Below are 27,024 nucleotides of genomic sequence, written 5' to 3' on the forward strand. Positions count from 1 at the left end.
CTCCATGTTACGCTAATGAGTCTGGCCCAGTTATACAATAAGAGGCTTTTATGCACGGTTAATCGGTCCCAGAATCCCATCAACGTCCCCCATTATGCATTCTCTGAGCCAAATCTCCTTGGCTGCTGCTTTGCCTTTGTTTCCATCCCCTCATTTGCCTTTTGTACTTTCCTTCCATGGGAATCCCTTCCCTGGTTTGGGTTGACCTCCTTATGAAGCCCTGCTGAGCAAATGCCCTGGGACGGCCTAATCCCAACCCAGCATTTTCTAATGGGATGTTTGTCAGGAGTTTTCTTTGATCCTCTCCAGTCCCACTGGCTTCCCTGCAGCCTGCCTGTGTCAGGGTTCCTCACTCTGGGCTTCAGGATTTTCCACAGAGATCTTCCTCGAGTATCTTAGTATCCTTTGTGAGTATTTTATTTACTGAAGTTTTGCAATGTGGGCAGCATTGGTTCTGTTTCTGCAACCAAAGATGCCGTAGCTTTACGGATTTTTTTTTAAGAATAGGAGCGGTGATGGAGCCCAATATGTGTTTATATTCCAGTGAAGAAAAGAGCAACCAAGATGATTAGGGGACTGGAGGCTAAAACATACGATGAACGGTTGCAGGAACTGGGCCTGGCTAGTCTAGAGAAGAGAAGGACCAGAGGAGACATGATAGCAGTCTTCCAATATTTGAGGGGCTGCCACAGAGAGGAAGGGGTCAAGCTATTTTCCAAAGCACCTGAAGGCCAGACAAGGAATAATGGATGGAAACTGACCAAGGAGAGATTCAACCTAGAAATAAGGAGGAACTTTCTGACAGTGAGAACAATCAATCAATGGAACAGAAGTTGCCTTCAGAAGTTGTGGGAGCTTCATCCCTGGAAGCTTTCCAGAAGAGACTGGACTGCCATCTGTCAGAAATGGTGTAGGGTCTCCTGCTTGGGTGTGTGTGTGTGTGGGGGGGGGGTTGGAGGGATTAGATGACCTACAAGGTCCCTTCCAACTCTGTTATTCTATTCTATGCCAGTGAAAAAACTGTGCAGAAGTTCAAGTCATTGTGTACTGTTTCTATTGAGTTAGACTATTTATCTACGGTAGAAGTCTTCCCCATGGCTGTATCTCAGTTTGTTTTCAAGGTAGATTCCAGGCAGTAAATCCAGCTGCTTCTGCATTCAAAGCATTTGTGCCATCCCAGCAATGATTTGACCACCTGAATCCAATGTAGGCTTTCTTTAGAAGTGTGGCACCAGCTTAATGAGACTTGCTTTATTGTAGAGTAGACTGAAGAATCAGTGGTATCTTCCAGATGTACATATTTCCATCTTGATCTAAAGTTTTATTGACAGACAACTTGGAAAAGCCATCCTGTACTTCTGCCCATTTCAAAAGCTTCTCAGGTGCCATAGGAGTGTGGTTTTGTCCCTACTGTAGTTAGGCCAGTGTAGTTAGTGATGTGTAACTCTTCCACAGGTGACTGGATTTGCATATTGCATTAGATACAATGCACCTTGATTGGTTTAGACTTAATGTGGTGTGTAAACCCAGCCCTTTTAATTTCTATAATGTAATCTATGATTTAATGTGCTATGCATTTGGTTCATTATGGATCTCTAGAACAAACACAGGATAATGAACACATATGAATTCAGATTGAGCCATTGTTGCTGCTTATTGTTGTTGTTATTTTGGTTGCATTGTATAAAGGAATTGGTTTTTTTAGTTATTTAATGACAAAGTATTAATTATGTGTAACATTCAGAGAGAAGGCAATGAAATAACCTTCCTCATTATCCAAAATAAATATTTCAAAAATGTGTGAATAGGAGAAGAGAAGCAAAGCTGTCAGATAAATTATATAAGCAACATTTTATGACTACAAATCACATTTCCTTTTCTTTATAGTTTATTTGTCTTACAGACCTTGTCATAAAATGTTCCAAGAATGTACTACTTTCATTTTAGCCACTGCCAACAGTGAAACCAATCTATACTGTTCAATGTGACTCTGGGAGAGAAAAAAACCACAATAAGATAATCATTTATATTTTTTGGCATTGACGACTTCCTTATTTTGTTTTTAAAGAAAAGAGGGCATTATTATGATTATACACAACAAAGTAAAATCATAACTGCCAATTCTTTAGCTGGGATTGCCATCAAGTTTTTCCCAGGAATGCAGGATGCAGTAATATATCTACATAGTATAAGTGAAGATTCAAGTGTTCCATTAATTTTCCATTATTATGGTTCATAGTCAGACAGATGTTCAAACTGGATTTGGAATTTTTATCCAACCAATAAACGAGTCTTTCCAAAGGACTTGGCAGATGTTGTTTGACGGTGTTATCATCGCAGGATGTAAGCTATTCCAAGTGGGGCTGCCTTTTGCAATTGACTGATGGTGATATTGTCAATGATGCTGGTATTCAAGTGATGCTCTAAATGTTTTGGGATTGCACCCAAGGCTCCTATTACTGTTGGTACTATCTTTGCCTTCTTTTGCCGCAGTCCAGTGGTGGGATTCAAATTTTTTTACTACTGGTTCTATCGGTGTGGCTTGGTGGGTGTGGCAAGGGAAGGATACTGTAAAATCTCCAGTCAGAGGTGGTATTTGCCGGTTCTTCGAACTACTCTAATTTTCCACTACTGGTTCTCCAGAACTGGTCAGAACCTGCTGAATACCACCTCTGCCGCAGTCGTTCTATTTCTATTTGTAGGTCTTCGTATTTTGTGATTTTTATCCCATTCTTTTTCTTCTACTCTATTGTCTCCTGGTATTGCAACATTCACTATCCAGGCATTATTATTATTATTTATCATTATTATGGGGACAAATACAAAAGTTCAAACAACTAGTTAGGCAGAAGAAGATTAAAACTTGACTATGTATAGATAAGTTTCCTATTTTTCACACTTGATGTCAGCCCTTCAAGGTAAATTAGAAAAGTTATGAATGCTAATATAATTTTAATCATGATATAATAACAGAGTTTTTCAAGTCTGAAGACTTCCCCTCTCCCTCCCTTTATCTTCATAAGCAAAAAGGAAGGTTACATTTCGAATGCTTTCTCAAATTATATTTCTCCCTCAGACTAAAATTGCTTTTATCTGAGCATTGTCTCACTTATAGCTCTTCCATGTTCTTCCATGTTCTTCCCTCTGCCCTTTATACTTCTTAACTGTGTTTAACAAGTAGGGCTTGAAGAGAAATAATGACAGAACACTTTCCTAGGGCATAGAAGGGTTCAGATAAAAGCAGGGAAGACTTCTCATTGAGGCTTTGTAGAAGTATAATAAGACTGCCAGATATGGTCTGCAAGAATCCAAGCACCATGGATGGCAGCCAAGAGCTGCAATTCTCTGTATCTCTTTTGCTACCATCTAGTGAAAGAGTCCATCCTTGGAAGTCAAGATATGGGAGCTCCCTAAGACAGCCCCTTTTAATGCTACTCAAGGACTGATAAGACACCAAGGGATGAAAGTTGCTGGGCTGACATTCTATTAGCTTTATTCAGCTCTTTTAAATTTTTCTACCTCAACAGACTTTAGATAAGTAATGAGGAAAAAATGAGGAAAAAACACCAGGAAAATATAGGAGGATTGCAAATTGGAGTTAGTGCGGTTTTCCCAACTTTGTGTTAAATTGCAAGGAATGAATGATCAAAGTCATTCAGTTCCACTCAGGTAAGCTGACATCCCATTGTGTCCAACCTCTGATGGATGTCTCTGATGGATGTGCAGGCCAAGCTATCTAGAAAGCATCAGGATCGGAAAGGTGAATGCATACAAAAAAGTAAATTTCAGCAACTCATTAGGAGCTATGGTGGCGCAGTGGTTCAAGCAGTATTGCATACTAACTCTGCCCAGCGCCAGGAGCTCGATGCTGATCAGCTCAAGGTTCACTCAGCCTTCCATCCATCCCAGATGGGTAAAATGAGGACCCAGATTATTGGAGGCAATATGCTCACTCTCTAAACTGCTTAGAGAGCTGTAAAACACTACGAAGCGATATATAAGTCTAAGTGCTATTGCTATTATGAATGTGTTCATATAATGCTTTGTTGGAATGCAGTTTGCTTGGTGAGCATGCTATGTTAGTAATAAGTACTAAGTACTAAAGAGAAATTTCCTGACGGTTAGAACAATTAATCAGTGGAACAGCTTGTCTCCAGATGTGGGTGCTCCATCACTGGAGGTTTTTAAGAAGAGGCTAGACAGCCATTTTTCCAATGGTATGGGGTGTCCTGCTTGAGCAGATTGGACTAGAAGACCTCCAAAATGTCTTCCCACTCTATTTCATTTCATTTCATTTCATTTCATTTCAATTTATTTTATTTTATTTTTTTATTTTTTATTTATTTTATTTTATTTTATTTTTTTTTTTTTTTTATTTTATTTTATTTTATTATTTTATTTTATTTTATTTTATTTTTTTATTTTATTTTTTATTTTATTTTATTTATTTTATTATTTTATTTTATTTTATTTTATTATTATTTATTTTTTATTTGATTTATTTGATTTGTCAATCGCTTACAAGATAATAGGTATAAGAATAAACATAGTTATGAATACATGAAATTGATACATATAAGAAAAATAAAAGAAACAATAGGACAGGGACGGTAGGCACGTTGGTGCACTTATGCAGACCTCTTAGGAAAGGGGTGAGGTCAATAGTAGACAGTGTACGGTTAAAGTTTTTGGGGTTTGGGGAAGAAACCACAGAGTCAGGTAGAGTGTTCAGACATTGACCACTCTGTTGCTGAAGTCGTATTTCCTGCAATCAAGTTTTGTGCAGTTTACCTTGAGTTTGTATCTATTGTGTGCTCTTGTATTGTTATGATTGAAGCTGAAGTATTTATTGACAGGTAGGACATTGCAATGTATGATTTTATATACTATACTTAGATCAGACTGAAGTTGGCGTAGTTCTAGGTTTTCTAGGTCTAGAATTTCAAGTCTGGTGGCATAAGGTATTCTGCAATGAGTAGAGGAGTGGAGAATTCTTCTTGTGAAATATTTCTGGACTTTCTCAACTGTGTTAATATCAGATACGTAATGTGGGTTCCAGACTGATGAGCTGTATTCGAGTATTGGTCTAGCAAATGTTTTGTCCAATTAAGTGTGGTTAATCCATTCAGTCATCGTTAGGCAAGCATTGTGTAATCTCAGGCTTTGCCTGCTAATAGGGTTCACCTATGGTTTTCTATCTCCTTTTCTTTCTCCCAGGAGCTGGATTGGAGTGCAAAGATGACAGCAATGGTGAGTTTTAACTCCCTTTTAACTCCCTATTCTCAAGTTCTCACTGGGGATAGCTGTTGGGAAACATGCCAGATTCAAACCTTCTCTTCAGCAGACTTGGCTCTTGGGTCACACAACACACTAAACCCCAAAGCAACAACCCTATTTTGGTCTGACATGTCCTTTATTAAGTCCAGCCTGTGTAGTTGTAGGTGCTCCATCACTGGAGGTTTTCAAGAAGAGACTGAGTGGCCACTTGTCCGGAATGGCATTGAGTCTCCTACTTGGGTAGGGGGTTTATTTATTTATTAAATTTATTTGCTGCCCATCTTATATAAAAATGAATCTGGGCAGGTTGTTACTGTGTTCCAGCTATTTTCCTGTTTTCCTTGCTGTGTAAATCCAGCAAATCAGGCCAAATGAACTTCATTATGGTTCAGTAGTTAAATATGGGAAAATATATGCAAACCTAGCCAAGGTGTCTCTACCTAAAACTAAAGCATGAATTGCCTCCATTAAGTAAGTTAGGCTAAAATGCAGTTGTGCATTTTAGTGCTGCATGAACTTGCAGCCAAAAGGATTCCCAACCTCTCCTGCTGTTTCTAGCCCGAATCTTTCCTCCCTTTGCAATATCCCAAACTGAGGTTTTGCATGATCAAGGCAGAAGATGCTATTTTCATCTTGCAATTTCATTCTCAGACTGGCACCTTCAGGCCTCTTTCAGAAGAAGAGCAGGCTTTGCGGACTAAACTTGAGCGACTGAGCACCAGTGACCATGGTCCTGTGTTTGGGAAGCATGAGAAGATCCCCGCACACACACTGCAGAAGGTGAGCATCGTGGAAAATTGGGGAGAACAACAGAAGCAGGAACCCAAGGACCATTTGAATATGCCCAAGACAGCCAAGAAAAACATTTAGCACAGATCCATTGGCCAGCTGGCATTGCCACCCATTTTTATCCTGATCAGATGTCCTGCTTTAGAGAGGACTGTAAAATATATTTGGCTTCAAGTTCCTTGTGAAATTTTGCATGTCACTCACACCTTTTAATCTATGCTCAGCTACCTAACATTGATCATTCTATTCATTTTAAGAGCTGCAACCATTTACTTCACAGCCTTGGCCACCTAATCCTAAAATCCTGTAATGTTAAACCAAGCCTAGGTGATAGAGAGAAGTATAATTACTATCAGCCACTGGATGGCACCAAACTCCAAAAAATAGGGCAACGTTTTGTAAGCTTCAACTCAAAACTGTTGACTCTACTTGGATGTCAGTTCACTCTAGTTCAAAATGTTGGTTTGATTCACAACCACTCTTGATATGGAAGAGGAACCATTAGTTTTAAAGGATAATTCCCCACGTGTTTAAAAATGTTCCTTGTTACATATAAATAACAGTTACAATTTGGTTTCCACATATTAGGAAGGACTCTGATCCTTGCATCCAGATTTCAGGTTGTTACCATATATATATATATATATTTTGGGGGGGGAATACCTTTTGCTAGAATGGGTTCCCCCAGTTAATGACGAAAGAACTACAGGCAGTACTGGACTTAAAACCACAACTGAGACCTGAATTTCCATTGCTAAAGAAGTTAGTGGTGCCCAATTTCTCAGCCTTTTCTGCCACAGTTGTTAAACAAATCACTGCAATTGTTAAGTGAATCACACATCATAGAGTGAATCCAGATGGAGGTGTGGTAGCTCAATGGCTTGATGATGCTGGAGATGATCTCTGTTTCAGCGGTTCAACTCCTAGCATTGCTCCTGTCAACTCGCCTCAGCTTCTGCCCACCTAACAGTTTGAAAGCATGTTCTATGCGAGTAGATAAAGAGGTACCATTTCAGTGGGGAGACAAGTTGGTGTTCTGTGCAGGCAGTCAGATTTCTGCTGGCTCTGAACCTTCCTGGTTGCAGCGCCTGTTTGTGTGGTGGCTCCAGGAACTGAAGGAGTCTTGGATGATGCTGTGGGAAGAGCTGCTTGTATTTCTTTCTGGTGCAAAACCAGCTCGCCCTCCCGTGACACACCTTAGCGTGCAAGTATTTTCAACGACAGGGATGGTACCTTGGCAGCCAAATTACTACTCTGCAATAGCATTGTGGTCTCCTGGCTAATGCAACAATGCCATATGCTAATGATAATAATAATATTAATAATAATAATAATAATAATAATAATAATAATAATAATAATAATAATAATAATAATAATAATAATAATAATAAGTGAATCCTGATTTCCCCATTGACTTTGTTTGTTGGAAGCCATATGGGAAGGTCACAAATGATGATCACATGATCTTGAGACATTGCAACCACTGTAAATACTTGCTGGTTGCCAAGTGCCCACACTTTTGTCAAATGGGGATACTACAACAGTTGTAAGTGCAAGGACTGGCCATAAGTCACACTTTTCAGTGTCTTATATCTTTGAACAGTCCACTAAATGAATGGTTGTAAGTTGAGGATTGCCTGTACTTTTCCAGGAAAATTAGAGATTCCAGTATGATCCTCCAACTCATTGTCTATTTATCATATTATCTTTGCCTCTCATCCCTAGGCTAAAGATGAATTGAACGAAACCTCAGAGAAACGTGAATTAGCAATCAAAGAGCTTCAGGAGCTTATCCAGGAGAAAGCTAAAGATGGAGACGACATTTGCAAAGCGGTTTCTGAGAAAATGCAGGGGAAGGATGAAGCTTTCTTCCTTCGTTTCATACGTGCCCGCAAGTTTGATATCAACAGATCTTATGATTTGATTAAAGGTCAGGATTCTTCCATTGGACCTTTCCCTCCAGACATGCAGTTCCATAACTATCACTCTTTGTGGGTTGAAGTTTATTCACTTACTGATTTCAATGATTTTTGCAGCTGTCTAGCTCATAGCTTGGGTGGTGTGGGTTCGAAACCCAAGTGCTGTACGATGGGGTGAGTCCCATTCTTCTCTAACTCCTGCCCACCTAGCAGTTTGAAGGCATGCAAATGTGTGTAGATAAATAGGTACCACTTTGGTTTGGAAGTAACAGTGCTCTGTGACATCATGCTGGCCACATAACTGCAAAAATATCTTTGGACAGTGTTGGCTCAACAGCCCTTAAAACAGAGATGAACGCTGCACCTTATAATCGGTTACGACTAGTGGAATAAAATCCGCAGGGATTTCTTTCCTTTCCTACTCACAGCAGCGTACAAAGATTAAAAGCATCACAATAATATACATTCATGATTTTATGCTTAAACAACAACCCCGAAAAGAAAGCTGTACCACCAACAGAGCTAAGTTAATTGCCTGAGCCAAAAATCTAGAGGAACAGACCAGTCTTCTGAGTTTTATAAAAAAAGTTAAAAGGTTCAAAGACCACCAGGATTTCTGGGGAATGATGTTTTATAAGGCAATTACATAATTGCACAGCTCTGGGGTTCAAACAAGATGGCATTGTGGTTCCCCCCCCTCCCTCTTCAAATAATTTTATTACAATTTACAAAGCATAAACACATAAAAAATAACATAAACTAACACTCAATGGAAATTGTAAAGAGTAAAAAGAGAATAGGGATAGAAGTGTGAAAAATATAAAGAAATGGAAAGGAAAACACCAATATATATAAAGAATGACTTTTGACTTCTTCTTCCAAGAACAGTAAAGAATGTTTACATTCAATTCTTTGTTTAAGACTATAATAAAATGTCAATTCCCCCCCCTTTTTTTAAATTTAACAATCAACAAATCCATATGACAAATTTTGATTTTTTTTTTCCTCTCTATCTCCTTCAAAAAGTCCACAAAAGGCTTCCAATTACAGATGAATTTCTTCAGTGATTTTTCTGTCACGAAGGCCCTTAACTTGGCCACCATTGCCAATTCTGCCATCTTTATTAACCATTCCTCTGTTGGGGAGTTCCTGTATTGTGGAACATGACCATATCAAGATGGCGTTGTTTGATGGACAGAACCTGGAGCCTGCCTTCCCTGCTAGATCTGGTGGGATGAGCAGAAACAGTGGAGGGCAGGTGACACCCGCAAAGAGCTTGGTCCTATGCCATGTAAAACATAGGCGACAACCAGAACCTTGAATTGGATTTGGAAGCCTACTGGGATGAGTTATATTACTTGGTCGCCATGATGTAAAAAAGATGTTGAGGCTCTAGAAAGACTGCAGAGAAGAACAACAAAGATGATTAGAGGACTAGAGGATAAAACATAAAGAGAATGATTGCTAGAACGGGATATGTCTAGTCTGACGAAAAGAAGGACTAGGGGAGACATGATAGACGTCTTCCAATATTTCAGGGGTTGCTGCAAAGAAGAGGAAGCCAAGCTATTCTCCAAAGCACCTGAGGACAGGACAAGAAGCAACGGGTGGAAACTAAGCAAGGAGAGAAGCAACTTATAACTGAAGAGAAATTTCCTGACAGTTAGAACTTAGAACAACTAACCAATGAAACAATTTGCCCCCAGAAGGTGTGAATGTTTCAACACTGGAAGTTTTTAAGAAGAGATTGGACAACCATTTGTCTGAAATGGTATAGGATTTCCTGCCTGAGCAGGGGTTGGACTAGAAGACCTCCAAGGTCCCTTCCAACTCTATTATTCTATTTCTATTTCTACTCAAATTGCGGGTAGTAGCATTATCAGAACAGAATAGATCAGAATAAAAGAGTTGGAAGGGACCTTGAAGGTCTTCTAGTCCAACCCCTGCTCAAGCAAGAGACCCTATACCATTTCAGACAAGTAGCTGTCCAGTCTCTTCTTAAAAGCCGCCAGTTTAATAGTTCCACCACCTCCATTAGTAATAGATGTCATTACAGTAGTACTATTTGTCTACTTGCCAGCTAATGGGTTTCAGATTTTTGAGATGGAATGCAGAGGAGTTCTATTTGCACTTACTTTGAATGTCCGTTGAAGCATCTGTACAAACTGGAATCCGGATAGAAGCAAGTCTCTTGCTCAAAAAGGTTCTTCTATTCACACTCAAGTCCATGTGTGTAAAATTACATTTTTTTATGCATCCAGGTTATGAATTTTAAAAGACTATTGTTGTGCCCTTGGCTTCCTTCAAATTAAAATGGGTAATTTCTATATCACAACAAAAGTGTTGAGTTTACTGAGTTATTGATCGGAGTTGATGAACTTATCGTTCAAAGCATGCAACTCTTAACTGAAAAAAAAAACCTGCCTCTGGCACCAGTTCCACCTTGGAGACATCATGTTTTAATCTGATTGTTGAGCTGTTGGTTCGTGTAACTAGCATCTCTAATGTGGCACTGTTAGAGCTTCTATCCCTAACTCCAGGTTACGTCAACTTCCGTCAGCAGTATCCAGAACTCTTTGAAAATCTGGTACCCGAGGCAGTACGGAGTACCATTGAGGCTGGCTACCCTGGCATTTTGTGCAACAGGGATAAATACGGTCGGGTTGTACTACTGTTCAACATAGAGAACTGGGATTATGAAGAGATCACATTTGATGAGGTTGGTATTGTTTGGTAAAGGTGTTCACCTTTTTGTAAGTTTTTTTCTAAATCTTCAACAATCATAGTTCCCCCTAAAGCAGGGAAAGCACTGTGGCCCTCCAGAGGTGGCTGAACAGCAATTTATTTATTGAATTCATTTACTGAATTTATATTGCCGCCTATCTGCCCATGGAGATTTGAGACAGCTTACAGAATGTAAACCCAAAATTGCCAATATTTCTCATCTTTGGCAAGGCAACATCTGGAATGGAAAACATCTGGGTGCAAACTGCAAACAGAGAAAGAAGGGAGATGACATGTAGCTTGCCTGCTTTGTAATGAAAGAACTTCCACCCTTCTTCAGTTTTCAAGATTTTTGTTTATTCTCTTCTTCTTAGGTGGGGTAGTTATTCATTTACTTAGCAAGAACTTCTCTAGCTTGGACCAGAAAGTTTACATCAGTCAAAAGACAGGAGACTGTCTCTTAGGGAACATTCAATGAAATTACTTTGTTTGGAATAAGCCACATGATGTCTTATCAGTTTTGATAGATGAATCTCTAGTGGATTAGATGAAAGTCATATCTAGCCGGGTCAGGTATATCTGTAGCCAGCCAGAAATCAATTCCCTCAGGAAGGAAATCCAGAAGCAGAACAAGCAAAATCAGTTCACCAGTGTTTGGTATTCAGAAATGTACGACGATAGAATTAAGTAGCTGGGTTCACACACTGCACTACACTATAGTTTGCTTATTTTTGTAGAAGTAGCACATCTGGGCTGGAAATATCTGAAAGAACCTAAAACAGAGTTAATGCTTTCAGTACCTCTTTGCTGTCGTCTCATGGTCCTTTGGACCTTTGGAGTTTTGCAGCCCATATCCAATAATTTTGATTTAGGGCTTAGTATTAGATGAACTGAACTAACTGTGCTTTGGAAACCAATTGATGGATTAGTGTATTATAATAACTCAATTAATTGTGCCCTGCTAAAACTTCATTAAAATTAAATAAGCTTACTTTGATGAAGGAATCCATCCCACATATAACCATCACAACTTGCGGCCTCTGATTTTAGCCTCCATTTGACCAGGCAAAGTCAAGTGTTTATAATGACAGAATAGTTTGCACAACACACTAATCCACAGTTTATTTTAATCATGGTTTGTTTAAGAAAACATATTTGGTTGGGGAGTTTACCCATTATGCTATGCTAGGAACCATGTTTTCCAAACAACAGCAGCTGGATTCATACAATCTATGCATAATCAAACAAGTTTCATTATATCTTTGCATGATGTGTAAATCCAATCCTATTGGTAGACGAGAATATTTGTAGCTCAAGATTGAACCATTGTTTTCTTGCAGATGTTTCATTACCCAAACTACGTAACACCATCAGCACTGATAACGTTACTTAGTTTGGTAATGAAACATCTGCAAGAAAACAACTAAGCTCAGAGAGCCCCAATGACCCCACAAAGCCAATCCTATCTTCTTGGATGATGATTACTACTTTACTTGCATCACTAGCAGAACCAATGCAAAGTTTTATGGCTGGTGTTTCAAAGCCAATGTGGTAAGAGGAAGGTCCATAAATGTGTTGGAGCCTGAGCTGCTACTCTCCAATGGTTTTACTACAGATCCTCCGTGCCTACTGCGTGATCTTGGAGAAGTTGCTAGAGAACGAGGAAACTCAAATCAATGGCTTCTGTATCGTTGAAAACTTCAAGGGATTCACCATGCAGCAAGCCTACGGTATCAAGCCTTCTGAACTGAAAAAAATGGTGGACATGCTACAGGTGAGGCTGATCTACTTGCCTGCAGAGATGGAACAACAACTAGAAATTGCCCTAAATTAAGACAATCATGCTAGAGTATATGGGATAGCAGTACAAAATGGAGCCCTAGGGAAGGACTTGGGAGGCACAGTTCTAAATCTCAAATATAGCACATGTTGAAGTCAATGGACTTCTGCAACATTCTTTGCCATCTAACGGGGCTGCAGGAAATCCTCTGGGTCAGGATTTACAATAGCTCAGTTGCCTGTATGTAAATAATAGGAGTATGCACTATGCAGATCTTTGCAGTTTTGCTTTAATCAGGTTGCATTGTTTAGTTTGCTCTTTTACACTCTTGATTAATGGCTGCAGTCATGCAAACCCCAAGGTGGTGAGATTTAGCTGTAAAGACCCAGTTAATAATCCCACTCCATCAATCATGTTAAGAAAATCGTTAAATCTGAGCTAATTTATTTCAGTCCACTTAGTCTTCCAAAGTCTTTCCATGCCTGAATTGTGAGATGGGTGGCAAATATATTTGGTATATAAATAAAAATAAATATTATAGAACTGTCCGTCCAGGACTGGCAGCACAGAGAACTCTTCCCAAACACTCCCTTACAGTTATCAAACCAGAGACCTGGCTGAAAAAGACCCAGTTAATTTTTAGATGATAGGACAGAGATGTTGCTACCATCTAGATAAGAGCTGTGGTGGGGCAGTGGTTACAATGCTGTATTGCAGGCTAACTCTGCTAACTCTGCCAATTGCCAGCAGTTCGATCCCGACCGACTCAAGGTTGATTCAGCTTTCCATCCTTCTGAGGGCGGTAAAACAGGGATCCAGATTGTTGGGGGTTGACTCTGTAAACTGCTTAGAGAAGGCTGTAAAGCACTATAAAGTGGTATATAAGTGCTATTGCTATTGTTGTAAGTTAGACCTGGTGATCTTAGCCTTGCCAGGACTCTCTTACCTTACAAAATATAAGGACTTTTGCAGCTAAAAATGGACACAAGGGGGTGGAGATGACAAACGGTTCCTTTTTGATGCAGTTGCTGAGACTGTGCACTGACGGAATCATCAATAGGGAGGTTTGACTATTTAGTGGATGAGGTCTTGTGTGAACACGGCTAAGAAGAAATCTAGGTTTCTGGATAGATGAGATCTTGCTTAGGACACCTTCCATTTTTCTGCCTTTCACATTTATCTTTGGAATTCCCAGGATTCCTTTCCAGCTCGATTCAAGGCCATTCATTTCATTCACCAGCCTTGGTATTTCACCACCACCTACAATGTTGTCAAACCATTCCTGAAGAACAAGCTTCTGGAAAGGGTGAGTTGTACTACCGAAGATGTTGTGGTTTGCTGCCGGCAGCCGGTGCAGATGGCAGCGGAATTGGGCAGTGGGGAAGAACGAGGACCAGTCAGGGAGTCTGGAGAGGACTCGGACGAGGGTCCTGAATCCATGCAGAGATGGGGCCAGGACCATCTGGGAGTGGGGTGCTGCCTCCGGAGCCTCCGGAGTCTGGCAGCAGCAAGGCAGAGGACCCAGGGGAGCCTGTTCTCAGTGCACATGTGCGCAGAGCTGCTAGAAGGCAAGAGCAGCTGAAACAAAAGGGCAATTTGGGATTAAGGCTTGGAGGTGATTGCCCCTCCCATAAGGGATAAAAGTCAGGCCAAGATGATGAAACCTTTGCAGGAAGCAAAGTAGTTTGATCGGTTCCAAGTCATCCCTGAAGCTCTTGGTATTTCGGCTGGGTTTTTTTGTACTTCAGTTGGTTTCTTTTCTAGCTAATTTGATACTTCTGTTTTTGGCAGCACTTCATAGAACTGAAAGGTGTGCGCTTATCTTGGAGGATTGTTTGAGTTTAATTTCGGCTGGGAATGAAAACAATTCCCAGCGTTGCAATAAAATAGGTTTTGTTTTTAAAATAAGTTTGTGACTAATTACGGTTTACGAAGCCTGGGTCAAAACAGAAGACTGCACAATAGCACAGGTAGCCTTCGGCTTATCACCACAATTCGGACCAGAATTTCCATTGCTAGGTCAGTTTTTTTTAAAAGAAAAAAGCAGAATAAGCTGCTCCAAGAGAACCCCAGCTTTCTCCTGCTCACATCTTCCCCCTTTCTTTTCTTACTCAGGTCTTTGTGCATGGGGATGAACTTGCCACCTTCTTTCAAGAGATAGATGCTGACATCTTGCCAGCCGACTTTGGAGGCAACCTGCCCCGATACAACGGCAAAATGGTCGCCGAGAAGCTTTTCGGGGTCTGGATGGACACAGAAGACACAACACTCTAAAAATGAACAGCCTGAGATGGAAGATCAGCCTCAGCCTTCCTTTGAAATGCAGTGCAGGTAGTTCTCAACGTATAACCCAGATTAGGACCAGAATTTAAGACAGGTGTTTGTTAAGTGAGCACCAGATGATTTTAGAACCTTTTTTTTTTTGCTACGGTTGTTCAGTTCTCCCATTGACTTTGCTAGTGAGAAGCCAGCTCAGAATATTGTATATGGCGATCACATGCAACCATTACAAACACAGCTAGTGGCCTACATTTTGATCGTGCGACCATGGGGGGGTGGGATGCTGCGACAGTCGTAAGTGGAGAACCAGTCAAAAGTCACTTTTCCCCCCCAGTGATGTAACTTCAAACAGTCACTAAATGAATTGTATGTTGATTGATGACCTGGATTGATGGGCTATACAGATTGTGATCATAAGCTCTATCTCTTTCATTCTTCATTTTTCACCCTCTCAGCCATCAAAGGCAGAGTCCTCCACTCCAAAAACAGGTGCTGTGATCCTAGCTCAGCCTTCCCTAGTGAGAAGAAAGCAAACAGAAGAAGACCATAGAACACCCTGTTGGGGGTCTACAAAGAAGGCACTATGGCTGGTTTGGTTCACTTTAAGCCCAACCACTGGTGTATGCAATAGACCAGTTTAGAACTGGCCTTATTAGGATTGGGACATTGGAAAAATATGTCTTCACTCACAGTTGTCTATTTTAGGATCACAACGTTAGTGGTCCTTGGAAGATGCTTCCAAGTTGTGTGTGTGGAGCAGGTTCTGACCAGTTCTGGAGAACCGGTAGCAGAAATTTTGAGTACCACCTCTGACTGGCCCCTCCCCCATCTATTCTCTGCCTCCCATTGAGTCCCAGCTGATCGGCTGGGTCTTCTTTGGTTGCCCTGCACAGGAGAATGGAGCTGGAAAGCAGGTTAGTGGGGTGGGGAGGGAGTGGGATTTTGCAGTAAACTTCCCCCAGAAGTGGGGAGGGAATGGGGATTTTACAGTATCCTTCCTCTGGCATGCCCACCAAGCCACACCCACCAAGCCACACCACGCCCAAGCCACGCCCACAGAACTGTTAGTAAAAAAAAATGAATACAACCACTGGTGTGGAGTGGGCAGGCAACCTCTGAAATAGAATAGGAAGTCACTGCAGAAACCTGCAGGCCAGATTAAATATTCCCTCCTCACTCCCCAGTATTTTTTCAGTATAAATCTGAGCTTTGTAGCCAACAGAAATGGTTCCAATAGCGTGCATGCTCTTGGCTTAAGTTGCTTTAGTAAACTAAATACGCCAATCATGAAGATTGTTTGTATGCTCTGTGCTTTAAAATACCAACGTACTTTAAGCAATTAGGCAGGGCAAATCAGAGACAGATGTATTTTTGTCTTCTTTTGCTTACTTTATTGGGTTCCAGCTCATCCCCGGGGGAAGAGCCTTACCTCAAAGACAAGAGCCCTGCCTTTGCATTATGGGAGGTCCCAGGCTCTGCTTTCTACTTCTTCCCATATAGCTGGGGAAAAACCCTCCTGCTTGCGTAAGTCAAGCATCATCTCGCAATTTTTCACAACAGCCTGTGCATTTTTCTTCCCTGGAATGACCATCATTTCATGCCTGCCTGAACTCTCTCAAGATTCGAACCTCCTCCTCCTGAAAAGGTGGCAAACTCTCAGTTAAGAACAATTGTGAGACTTTGCAGTCCCTTCAAAAATACTTTTTGTAAGATCACCTTAATTCGATGGAAGCTTCGATGGATGCTGAAGGTATTTTGACAATTGCCAAGTACCACCCTGGATTTGTCCACTTATCACAACATGTAACTCTAGCCTCTGATTCTTACTGTTAGTCCAGGGTCTGTCTAAACACTGAGCCAAAATTATATTACAGGTCGTCCTTGATTTATGTCCCTGAGACACTGCAACCATCATACATAAATGCATGCCAGTTGCCGAGCGCCTGAATTTTGAATGTGTGATCAAATGGGTTGCTGCCAAAGTTGCAAGTGCAAGAGTTGATTGTAAGTCACTTTTTTCAGTGCCTTTTGTAACTTCGCTCGCTCAATAAATGATTGTGAGTTGATGATCACTTCTTCTATATGGCAAGAGCAATAAGATTTATATGCTGCTTCGCAGTGCTTTACAGCCCTCTCTAAGCAGTTTACAGAGTCAGCATATCAGCCCTAGTAATCTGGCTCCTCATTTTACCGACCTCGGAAGGATGGAAGGCTGAGTCAACCTTGAGCTGGTGAGAATCAAACTGCTGGCAGTCGGCAGAATTAGCCTGCAATACTGCTGCATTCTAACCACTGCGCCACCACACCTCTCATATCTGGCCTCTCATTTGTGTTCCCTGCTCATCCCTCAGGATGATCCTACAGCAGATGGATTACAGGCCAGGCTGTGGTTTTTTTGTTTTTGTTTTGTTAGTGTCAGTCACATGCATCTGAAGATGGTTATGAAATCTGGCCATCTCACATAGCAGGAAACATTCCGCTTCTCCTCTTGTCAGATGCTCAGTTTTAAAAACAATTTCCCCAAGTGTAAAATCTGAACCAGGAGCTCAGAGAGAGAGAGAGAGACGCAATGTTAACCTGCTTATCCACATATCCTCCATTTGGGGCAATACCCCCCTGTGGTTTATGAAGGACATAAACGAAAGCAAGAATGCTCTCCAAAGAGAAGTCCTTTCTGTTCTCCTTCGTGCCCCATGAAATCAGATCCGTATCGGGCACCCTCTCTTTCCCTATCCTGCTCCACCTGGCTTCAATGCTAGGCTTGTTTGATTGGTGGAACAGGCCAACAGGGATAACTCCAAAATAGAAACCGTTGGAAGAAACGTACAAGAGGGTCATTCATGAGAAGACTGGCGCTGACTCAAGCTAAACAGGACGTAAGCTCTGGGGCTGCAGACAGAAGTCAGGGAGCTTTCTGCCCACCTCCGTAGCATAAATTCGCTCTTTGGGAGATATTGAGAACCTGAACAGAAGGGAAGAGATGAGATCAGATGTTCCTTTGCCATCTCTCAGACATTAACTCCCCCAGGAGTCAGGCAAGACTGAGATCTCCATATCTCAAAGTTAGCAGATAGCTGGGAAGAGCTGAATTTCTTAGTTTTTTCAGATTATAGTTACTCCAAACCCAGACAGGGCTTGATGGTCTTCCCCAACTCCCAGAAAATTTGAATATTCATTTTCCCCCCTGAGAACTGGGAGAGGAAATTAAACAGATCCCTTGCAGCCTAGCAACATGATGTACTTATTTAATCAGGCATTTATAGAGTCGAAGTCTTGTGCACTGTGTTTGTTGCATGTAGAAGAGAAATTGTTTTTCAAAAATCACCTTTGTTATATACAACTTTGCTCACATTCTATTCCCTTCAAATTATTTTTTTTCTGTTTATTGATATTTGTTAAACTCCCAGACCCATGATATTTTCAAGTTTTCCTACTACTTGTTAGACTATTATTACTAATCCTATTCTTTCTTTTTACATTGAGCACTATGGTTGATTGTCTCTTTATGGCATACAAGCTTGTTAGCCAAAATGCCACTAACACAAAAAAATACTAATCTGTTTGTAAGTACTTAGCTGATTTTATGAGAAATCTGGCCTAGGAACTATCTGCAATAAGTGCTGTGCTATGTTATTTCACTTCATGCTTCCTTAACTGGGAAACATACAAAAAGTTAAATTACACTGCAACATTTCTAGTCGATTATAAACGGCGAGCTAAATTAAATGCGTAAAATAGCAAATTATGTATTTTCAAGATCATCCCTCTCAACATTCAACATTTGTCAACCTTAAAATGGAAGCATCCATTGGTTCCCATTCTCCAGAGGTTTATGGTATTCTAATTTCAGACACAATAAACAATTTCAGGTTAAAGTATGTGTTTGTTCAATATGCATGTTGAATAGAGACTGATTGTTTGCAGTAGTTAAGTGTCCCTATCTGAAATAGCAGCAATGCATTTGGCTCTGCTGTCCAATAAGAATTCTGCATTTGTGTTTTTTTTGGTAGTTTGACCTCTGGGGAAAAATAAGACATACAGGAAATCTAAATTCCAAAGCTTCTTATTCTTGTTCAAGTAAAGATAAATGATGAGACACACTCCTCATTGCAAACTCAGTTAATGTCTTTATTTTTTTTAAGCAAAGAAATTCCATTGAATCAAATAACAAAATTACTGTTCCGCAATAGCCTTGATTGATCACACACAGAACAAAAACAAAACAAAAAAAAGAAATATATCAAGGACACACTTTACTAAACTGGAAAAATTAACAGATTTAGAAAAAAATTGCATTGCTAGTTGCAAAACATTATCCTGCAGACAACCGGTTCAAACAATGAAACCATGAAACCGGTAGTGAGAATCACACACAAAAATTCCCCAGGGCAGCATTTTTATTTCCAAAAGGAATTTGGGATTGTGGAAGGGGTTCCTAAAATAGGTCTCGGAATCCAAAATTGCCGATAAAATAAAATAAAGCAGAATTGATGTCCAACAGCTTTTTTAAAAAAAGTCAAAAACGCTCAACTTACTCCAATAAGGCAGCTGCAGTGACACAAATGAAAAAGAGCACAGGTACAGGTCTAGTTTCCTGAGGTGTTGGGTCCCTCTATTAGGACATGTTCAAGAGGAAAAGAAGGAAAAAAAGAGTGTAATAAATCAGAATTTCCCCTCTTTAAAAATTGTGCTTTTTTTTTTTTTTTAAATCAGAAGATTTCGCCTACATGGATTTGCTATCAAACGCAACCCATTCTAAGCTTGGAATGACGTTAGCTTGGAAGGTCATAAAAATAAAGTATGGATACAACCTGTTAGTGGGTTAATTTCTCATATGTTTCAGGCAATGTTATGACTTTCTACTCTTGATATGAAACTGGACCGCTCTGGATAATGGCACAATTTATTTGTACAAATCCAGATGTTACTGGTTACAACATCAAAAACAAAATAAACGCCGCGCCCTCAAATACAAGGTTTTTGCCCGCAGTTCAGGAATCCTGAGGGGGGGAAATAGTTGTGTTCCACAAAGACTGGAATCAAATAAAGCTGCTGGGACTTTGGTGGTCCTAAGACCTGAGGATTTGAAAGGAAATAAAAATACATATCCTCTGGTAGACAAAAGAGAAAAAGGAAGGGGAGTGGCAATTCTCTGTTCCAGCTTAGCCAAATGCTGCCCATGTATGCTTGTGCCCTTGAATGAAACCAGCGGAAAGAACAGAACATTTAAAATGGAATACACACAGTTCTCTAAGGAGATTCTTCCCCGGATCCCCAGTTGATTTATTTTTATTTTACTATGAATCTCATCAAGGACACTTCAAGGAAAAGGAAAAAAAAAAGAAGTGAGACAGACTTAATTAAATTAATTCCAGGCAGAAACACATATAGCACAAAGGTAGTTTGCAAGAAACAAAGAAGGCGAAGAGCTCCAATACCAGCGCAGCGCTGGGCGAGAATCCTTTCCTTTTTAAAGCGAGCAAAGAAATCTCCCCTCTCCAGTTGCTCTAACCAGCAACAAACTGCCTTTAGTTCTGATTAAGAGGATCTGCAGGAAGTGAACTAGGTTTGCTATTAAGACCATTGCATTAACATATGCGAAAGAAATAGAAGGCAGGGCAGAGAAAAAAAGTATGATATGGACCCCCTGAATCTTACTTTTTAAAATTATTATTATCACTACTACTGCCAGGCTATTCATTCCGATTGAAAGTCAAGCTGTCTCGTTGAGGTATCCTATGATAAAAATCCCACCCAGGGACTGGAAGCTCCGTTCTTGCACATCTAAAGGAAGTGAACAATAACTGAGCTCACATCATTCTAACAATGCAATCTAAGCAAAATGGCCTCGTGTTTCGGTCTCTGTATGCATGAGACAGTTTGAGACATGTGCTTTTAAACAATTTTTCCTTTAAAAAAAAATAATTAACACACCTATGCACATCAAGCAAGTATCTGGGACTAACACACTGCTACGATTATATATGAGTGGGCTGTGTGACCTGGGGAACCTGGTCACATACGCCTTTAGATCAGAAATTCAGAATATCACAAATAGGCAATGTTTCTGGAGCCAAGGATGACACAAGCAAGCACTGACCTATCTGCTATGTGAGTAGCAGTGCCATCACTGGAAGCATAGGGACAGAATTTTCAGCCCTGCTTATAAAAAACAATACACAGATGAAGCTACCAGAGACTTAACGCACCAAAGTTACAGTACTTATTTTAAAGACGGCAGAGATAATATGGCTGAATTTCAGCAATTGTTAAATGGAAAAGGAATGGAAAGTGAAATATGGTCTATTAGTTGGCTACTTCTTTTTTTACATGTAGACCTAAGGAACACTTGTCAACTAGCATGTATTTGGGAAATGTACATTTGACCCACAAGAAGGCTACAGTAACTTTAATGCAAGGACAAGCTGCCAAGGCATTAATTCTAGGACAGTTGTTGCCAAGGAAGAGTTGGCATCTATTTTTTGGTCAACTGGCAAAGTTGACACAGGATGAACCATTGGGCTACAACAGCTCATCAGGGGGGCTTGGTGCAATTCTCAATGCTACCTTCATTAAAAGGGGGAGTATAACGGGCTCACCCCAAAATGTATGAGCAGTAATGTCTCCAGTACGCAAAAAAAATTCCCTCAACAAAATCTTGCCCAGAGGTTTCCTTTTAACTGATTTTAAAATAAATGGTGGAAAAATAAAACCTGATTTGTTTCCAAGAACTTTCAAGCAATATTCTGTTTCACTAAAATAAAAAAGGGGTTTTGTCATCTAGGTATATAAATTGGCAACTATTGTCCGTTGATCAATTTCTCATCATTCCAGTCTTTTCCTTACCGAATTATTTGGTGGGAGGAAGAGAAGTTTAGAATTAAATTTACCACGATCTAACATGGGTTACTTTTTCATTGATGCAGCAGAAAAGACCAAATTTGTGACTTAAAAGACATTCCTTTGACTGTGTGACTTACTGAAAAGTTTTGATTTTCCTGATAAAACCTGGGACATGTAAGAGTCTTATTACATTTACAGTATGGAGCAAGCAAACATTATTTTCCAAGGGGTTGTGTAGTTCTAAATGAATTTAAGTCACGAAAGCCATCCTCATTGAACTTGGTACATTATACAACTGCACAGCCTTGCAACTCAATTTCCAAAATTTAAACAAGGAAGGATTAAATTCCTTGTCTTATTGTGCATAAAATCTGCACCTGGTTAAAAAGAAAAATAAAGGCAAACTCTACTCTCACGATCCCTTCAGCATAAAGGCTAGTAAGTGCCTTTACTTGCAAGGAATTTTACAATTTTAATCCACAGCAATTATTTTATCAACTGATTCTCCTTCAGGGTTGTTGAAATATATTATTCCCAGCCACTAAGGTAAAGATACCAGATATTGACGGGACAGCACCAGATTAGGAAAAAGCCTAATTTTATTACATTTATTTTAAATAAAAAGCACAAGAAAGTTATCCTGAAGACGGAAATGGTGAGAAATGGTGTTAAGATTCTTATAGCCTGCTTTTTAATAAATTTTAATAGGAATAAGTCATGTTCATTCCTATTTTATATATTTCAGGAAAAACAGTTCAAACTAAAGGTTTGTTTGTCTGTTTTTTGTTACTTAAATGGAAATAAGCATTTGAGGTCATTAAAATGTTCTACTGCAGCTAAAATCATATGCTTATCTTGGATTTGGTTTGCTGGAAAGTAGCAAGAAATGTTAAAAAAGCAAATTAAGAAGACTGATAAGCATAATAAAAAACTGATAAGCAACCATGAGGTTGTGGTGGGGGGGGAAGAAACTTAAAATTTTTAATATGTGATCGATGCTTCCTATGTGAGAACAAAATAGAATCTGAATTCATTTATTCTGCTTAAGTCACAGAATTTGTTGAACAGGTGTTTTCAGCCTGGAGTAGTTTGCTATAGGAAATTATTGATCAATTAAAAATAACAAGAAAGAAATCCTCAGAGTCAGTTACACTTTTTAGAATCTCAAAACTGATTGGGAAGGTACCCCATACATTTATTTTCAAGAAAGACTTCCTAACAGTTAAAAAAAAATAAACAAGTGCCAGCTATAATTAAAGTGTCTAGGCAGCAAAAACAAAAGGTAGAAGCATTAAAGTGCTAACTATTATAGGGGGTTATAATGTAGGGGGAATGAACGACTGTTCAAATATAAACTGAAATATGCTGTAAGGAAGGAACACCAAACCGACAGTTCAAAACAGAACTGCAGTTGAAAAATAGTCTAATCGCAACGTTTCACTGTCTTAAGTAATCCAGATTTCAGAATGAGTGTGTCTGTGTGTATGTATGAATAAAGATGTGGTTTTTTTTTCCCACTTTCAGATTGGAAACCTGCTCAGTACAAAAATCTGTTTCTCTATTCTACAGCAGCCAAAATCCTGCTTCTCCACTGTATCTGTGTTATTGCATCTCGCCCTAAGTTGCCAATCTCAGTTTGATGTCACTAAGCTGAAAATTGTAATGAGCACCTTTTGACACAGGGAATTGCAGAAGCCACTAATAGTTAAGGCATACAGTACATTTTTTTAAATTAAAAAAAAATCTACCTCTTTAAACCAAGACTATTGTGGCTTTCAAAATCTTACTGCACTGCTCTAGTATGCTGTGGAGGCGAAAATAATTTGGATGTTTTATTTTCTCCATCCATCGCATATGAAAATTCTCTATGGAAGAACAAAAAAAGAACAGACAACTTACAGATTGATGGTCACTGGTTTTTCACTTACAGACAGTATTAAAAGGCCTGGGTTAGGAGCACTCACAACTTTTACCTCAAAATATAACACCTTGTTTTAGAAAAGGCAATGATTACAAGGCTACTTGTTTTAATGTCAAGTAGTAACAGAGTAGGGAATCTACCACTGAGTCCCCAAAGCTTTCTACTTGGAAAGCTCCAGTGAGAAAAGCAAAGTGTGTGATTGAATGCACTCAGTTCAGTTCAGTTCTGGAATTCTCCAAAACGTTTTTCAAAGCCAACGAAATCCTTGAAATGCATTAAACATGGGAAGAGTGAGGTTCCTTCCTCCCTCGAGGTGGTGAGATTCTGGAAATTCAAACTCCCCATCATTCTCCCCTGCTTTGCAAACGGCTGCACCGATGGGCCCCGCCAAGATGATCGTATCGGTGTCTTCCGCAGGTATATAAATTTTCTCTTTTCTGAGGTGGCAACAAGGTGAAACATAACCACAAAGAAAGTACACTTCTATCTCGCTAGGCAAAGTTTTGCAAAACAACCAGAGGAGGTTACTCTGTTTTCTTAGAACAGTGAAAAGTGTAAGCATCGGAACATCTTGCCACTCTCAAAGATGTTCAGGAGTGTTGCACTGGTTTTGAAACCTTATAGTAAGCTACAGGCAAGCAACCCCTCAGGAGACTGGATGACTTTTGTCCCTGCATTGCCTGCCAGCCTGCTCCCAAACTGTTTGACACAGCAACACCTCGTGTTGTAGCACTAGTTGGCATGAAACACTGCGGTCAAATGCCTACATTGAAGATGACCAGGCTTGGCCTGGGAAAAAGCAGGAAGGAAGGAAGGAAGGAAGGAAGAAGAGAACTAAGTTGGAAACAACCTGAAAAGTCTTTGGGATTGTTTATTCTTGGCCGGACGATTGTTCCGTATCTGAGCAATGAGATTTATTCTTCTCCCATTGACAGATGGCATCTGCGTATTGCACCACAAGCTTATCCATCCAAGTGAGGGGCTCAGGAAAAAGGACTGAGCCCTCAAAGAATCCCAGGTGGCCCCCGTGTAGAGGTAAAACAAACATGACGTTCTCCCGTTTTTCTGAAAGAGTAAAAAATAAATGACGTTTAGAAGGCAATCTCGCTAGCTTTGGACTTCCCCCCCAATGTTTTTTTTTTCTTTTTCTTCGCAGGGTTAATAGGCAGCCACAAATGATACCAACAGAAAATAGGCAAAGAAAGACTACTGTTATGTATGAATTAAATATCAAGAGGGTTTATAATTATAAACAAGTTGATATAATTTACAGAATCATAAACAAGCTAATATAAAGAGAACTCTAGTTAAAATGACTGTTACATTACTATTATTATTACTAGTATACATGTCAATATCACTGTTTGTTTTCTTCTTGTTTTTGTAAGTGATATGCCCCGACAATACACTGTATTCAAAATGTTTATGAATAAAAACAAAACATATACAAAAAAAATGGCCTAGAGATGGAGCTCTCGCCTCACAATCAGGAGGCTGTGAGTTTGATCTTAGGTATTTCTCTCTTTGGGCACAATGAGAATGTATCTGCTGAACAAAACTCTGCATTGGCGACAGGAAGGGCACCCAGACAGTAAACACTCGGCTCCATTCAGTTGCCCAGACTCCACCCCGCAAGGGATCATGGGGTCATTAAAAGATGATGATTACTGTAAATCGAACCCAAAGAGATGTGAGAACTGAGCTCATCTTGACTCATTGGGGTATATTCTACATTGTAGTAGGGTTGGAAAGAAAAGTTCAAGCAAAGGTTGGGCCTTACCTGAGAGGGCTCTTGGGATTGATAAAAGGCTATCATGCACCAAAGGGTCATCAGCAGCATTAACCAGCAAGAGGGGAACAAAGATCTGAAGACAGAAAAGAGTGAGATGTGGGTTTTGTCTGATTTATTTTATTTAAAAAAAACATGCATCCTGCTCATAATATCCTAATGGAGGGCCATCTCTTAGGGAGATCTGAATATGCAGAAACTCACATCCTGTTAGCAAGGTTGACTTAGAGAACTAGGATATGTTTTTGGAAATCAAGTCACAGGTTAAGAATACAATTCAGCCTGTATTTGTCCCCATGTTTTAGTTACTGCTTCAGTAAGAGTACTTAAATTGTTATACAGTACTACTACTTATTATTAGTATAAGATTATCTAATTGTTTAGAGATTATTTGGGTGGTTTACAGCATAATAAGCATTAAAAAATATTTAAAATATTCCCATAGCTGACAAAAGAAAAACTTTTAGGAACAGACCCGAACAGTATTCAACCAAGGTGAGGGAAGGGGAGACTTACATCTAAAATTATATCTAAACTATGGTAATTCACAAATTCACCCTTGTGGTGTTAATCTTCTTCCGCAAGTTTTTTTTTCCTCCTTGAGAAGGGATGGGGGAAGAATACATGAAAAAACCAACTTTTAGTCGTACTTGATGTGAATAAACTGCAAACCTATTAACTATTACAGAATTAAGGAGAAACTTCCTAACAGTGAGGACAATTAACCGGTGGAACAGCTTGCCTTCAGGAATCATTGGCACTCCATCACTGGATGTTTTTAAGCTGGATGGTTACTGGAAACTGGATGGTTACTTCTCTGAAGTGGTATAGGTTCTTCTGCTTGGGCAGGGGGCTGGACTAGAAGACCTCCAAGATCCCTTTTGCGCAGATTGATTTGAATGTTTTCCAGGGGCAACTATTTGCTAGTATACCAGCATGAGGATTACAGAAAATAGGCCGGAATTTGTGCTGAACAATTTCATAAGAATTATTCAGAAGTTTGAATCAGGATATGAAAAGAATAAATCCAATCAAATTTATTTCCAGTTCCAAAATTTCCTTGTTGCCTTTTATTTTCATTACCTTACTCTATCATAAAATATGTCACTATAGACTTCCCAAGAAACATTAACTTTTTAGGTGATCCTATAAAATTCTCCCTAGAATAATTCTAGCACTTGTATTATACACTCGGCCAAATATACACCTGCATCTTTTCTTAAATGCACGGAAGCTGCACTCCATCTTCTACCCCAAGTCTAAATGACCTCTCCCCGCTCCCTATTTTTTTTTCATTTTAAACCACGGAACCAAAACAATAAACATTCAGTACATGCTATGATAAACTCACTCTGTGCAAGTAATGCAGACAACTCTCTTGTTCATAATATTCTCTCAGGGAGCCGTAACCATGAAATTTTCTAAGACCAGGAAAAAAAAGAAAAGAAAACGGAAGCACAGGAAAACTTTAATGAATTATAATTGAGTCACTGATAGTGGTGGGGGGTGGGGGAGACAGACAGACAGACTTTGCCAAGAAAACTGTCAGGACTTGTTCCAGGTAGTCTCTAGTAGTCAAGGACTGATATGAAGGGATAGATGGATAATTAGAAAATCTCTCCTAATACATTAAATATTTTTTTCTGTTGAATTAGCTCTGCCTAGATAAATTAATCCTGATTAGAATGCCAGTTCCTCC

At 39.7% G+C, this 27,024-nt stretch overlaps 2 protein-coding genes across 8 annotated transcripts in view; one reads left to right on the forward strand and one right to left on the reverse strand.

Annotated features, from left to right (window-relative positions):
• The first annotated feature begins 124 nt into the window (after positions 1–124).
• On the forward strand, positions 125–15,418 carry RLBP1 (retinaldehyde binding protein 1). Of its 5 annotated transcripts, XR_015750795.1 has the most exons (9): positions 128–407; positions 5,218–5,250; positions 5,929–6,057; positions 7,795–7,999; positions 10,508–10,707; positions 12,328–12,486; positions 13,688–13,798; positions 14,608–14,823; positions 15,228–15,418. XR_015750795.1 is itself a non-coding variant. In XM_087972759.1 (8 exons), exons 2-8 carry the CDS (start codon positions 5,239–5,241, stop codon positions 14,764–14,766), a joined length of 975 nt encoding a protein of 324 aa, XP_087828885.1. In that variant the 5' UTR covers positions 128–407; positions 5,178–5,238; the 3' UTR covers positions 14,767–15,418. The 5 variants fall into 5 exon arrangements, 4 of the variants coding, with proteins under 4 accessions (XP_087828888.1, XP_087828885.1, XP_087828884.1 ...); XM_087972759.1 differs by having other exon boundaries at positions 5,178–5,250; positions 14,608–15,418; XM_087972758.1 differs by having other exon boundaries at positions 14,608–15,418.
• Positions 15,419–18,876: 3,458 nt separating this feature from the next.
• Positions 18,877–27,024, reverse strand: part of ABHD2 (abhydrolase domain containing 2, acylglycerol lipase) — a 32,957-nt gene continuing 24,809 nt past the window's right edge. For all 3 annotated transcript variants that reach the window (XM_026681867.2, XM_026681868.2, XM_087972757.1), the window contains 3 exons: positions 26,677–26,746; positions 25,317–25,401; positions 18,877–24,601 (listed from right to left, as the gene is read on the reverse strand). In XM_026681867.2, coding sequence (XP_026537652.1) covers positions 24,408–24,601; positions 25,317–25,401; positions 26,677–26,746 — 349 coding nt within the window. In that variant the 3' untranslated portion in view covers positions 18,877–24,407. The remainder of the gene's footprint in view (positions 24,602–25,316; positions 25,402–26,676; positions 26,747–27,024) is intronic.

This window comes from Notechis scutatus, chromosome 11 (assembly GCF_049901735.1).
Source record: "Notechis scutatus isolate UNSWTSFEM ecotype Mainland chromosome 11, rNotScu1.2, whole genome shotgun sequence".
NCBI lineage: Eukaryota > Metazoa > Chordata > Lepidosauria > Squamata > Elapidae > Notechis > Notechis scutatus.

Coding starts and splice junctions, on each gene's coding strand:
- RLBP1 (XM_087972759.1), top strand. Junction 10,708..12,327: donor AAGAGATCACATTTGATGAG/GTTGGTATTGTT, acceptor GTTTTACTACAG/ATCCTCCGTGCCTACTGCGT. Junction 13,799..14,607: donor AGAACAAGCTTCTGGAAAGG/GTGAGTTGTACT, acceptor TTTCTTACTCAG/GTCTTTGTGCATGGGGATGA.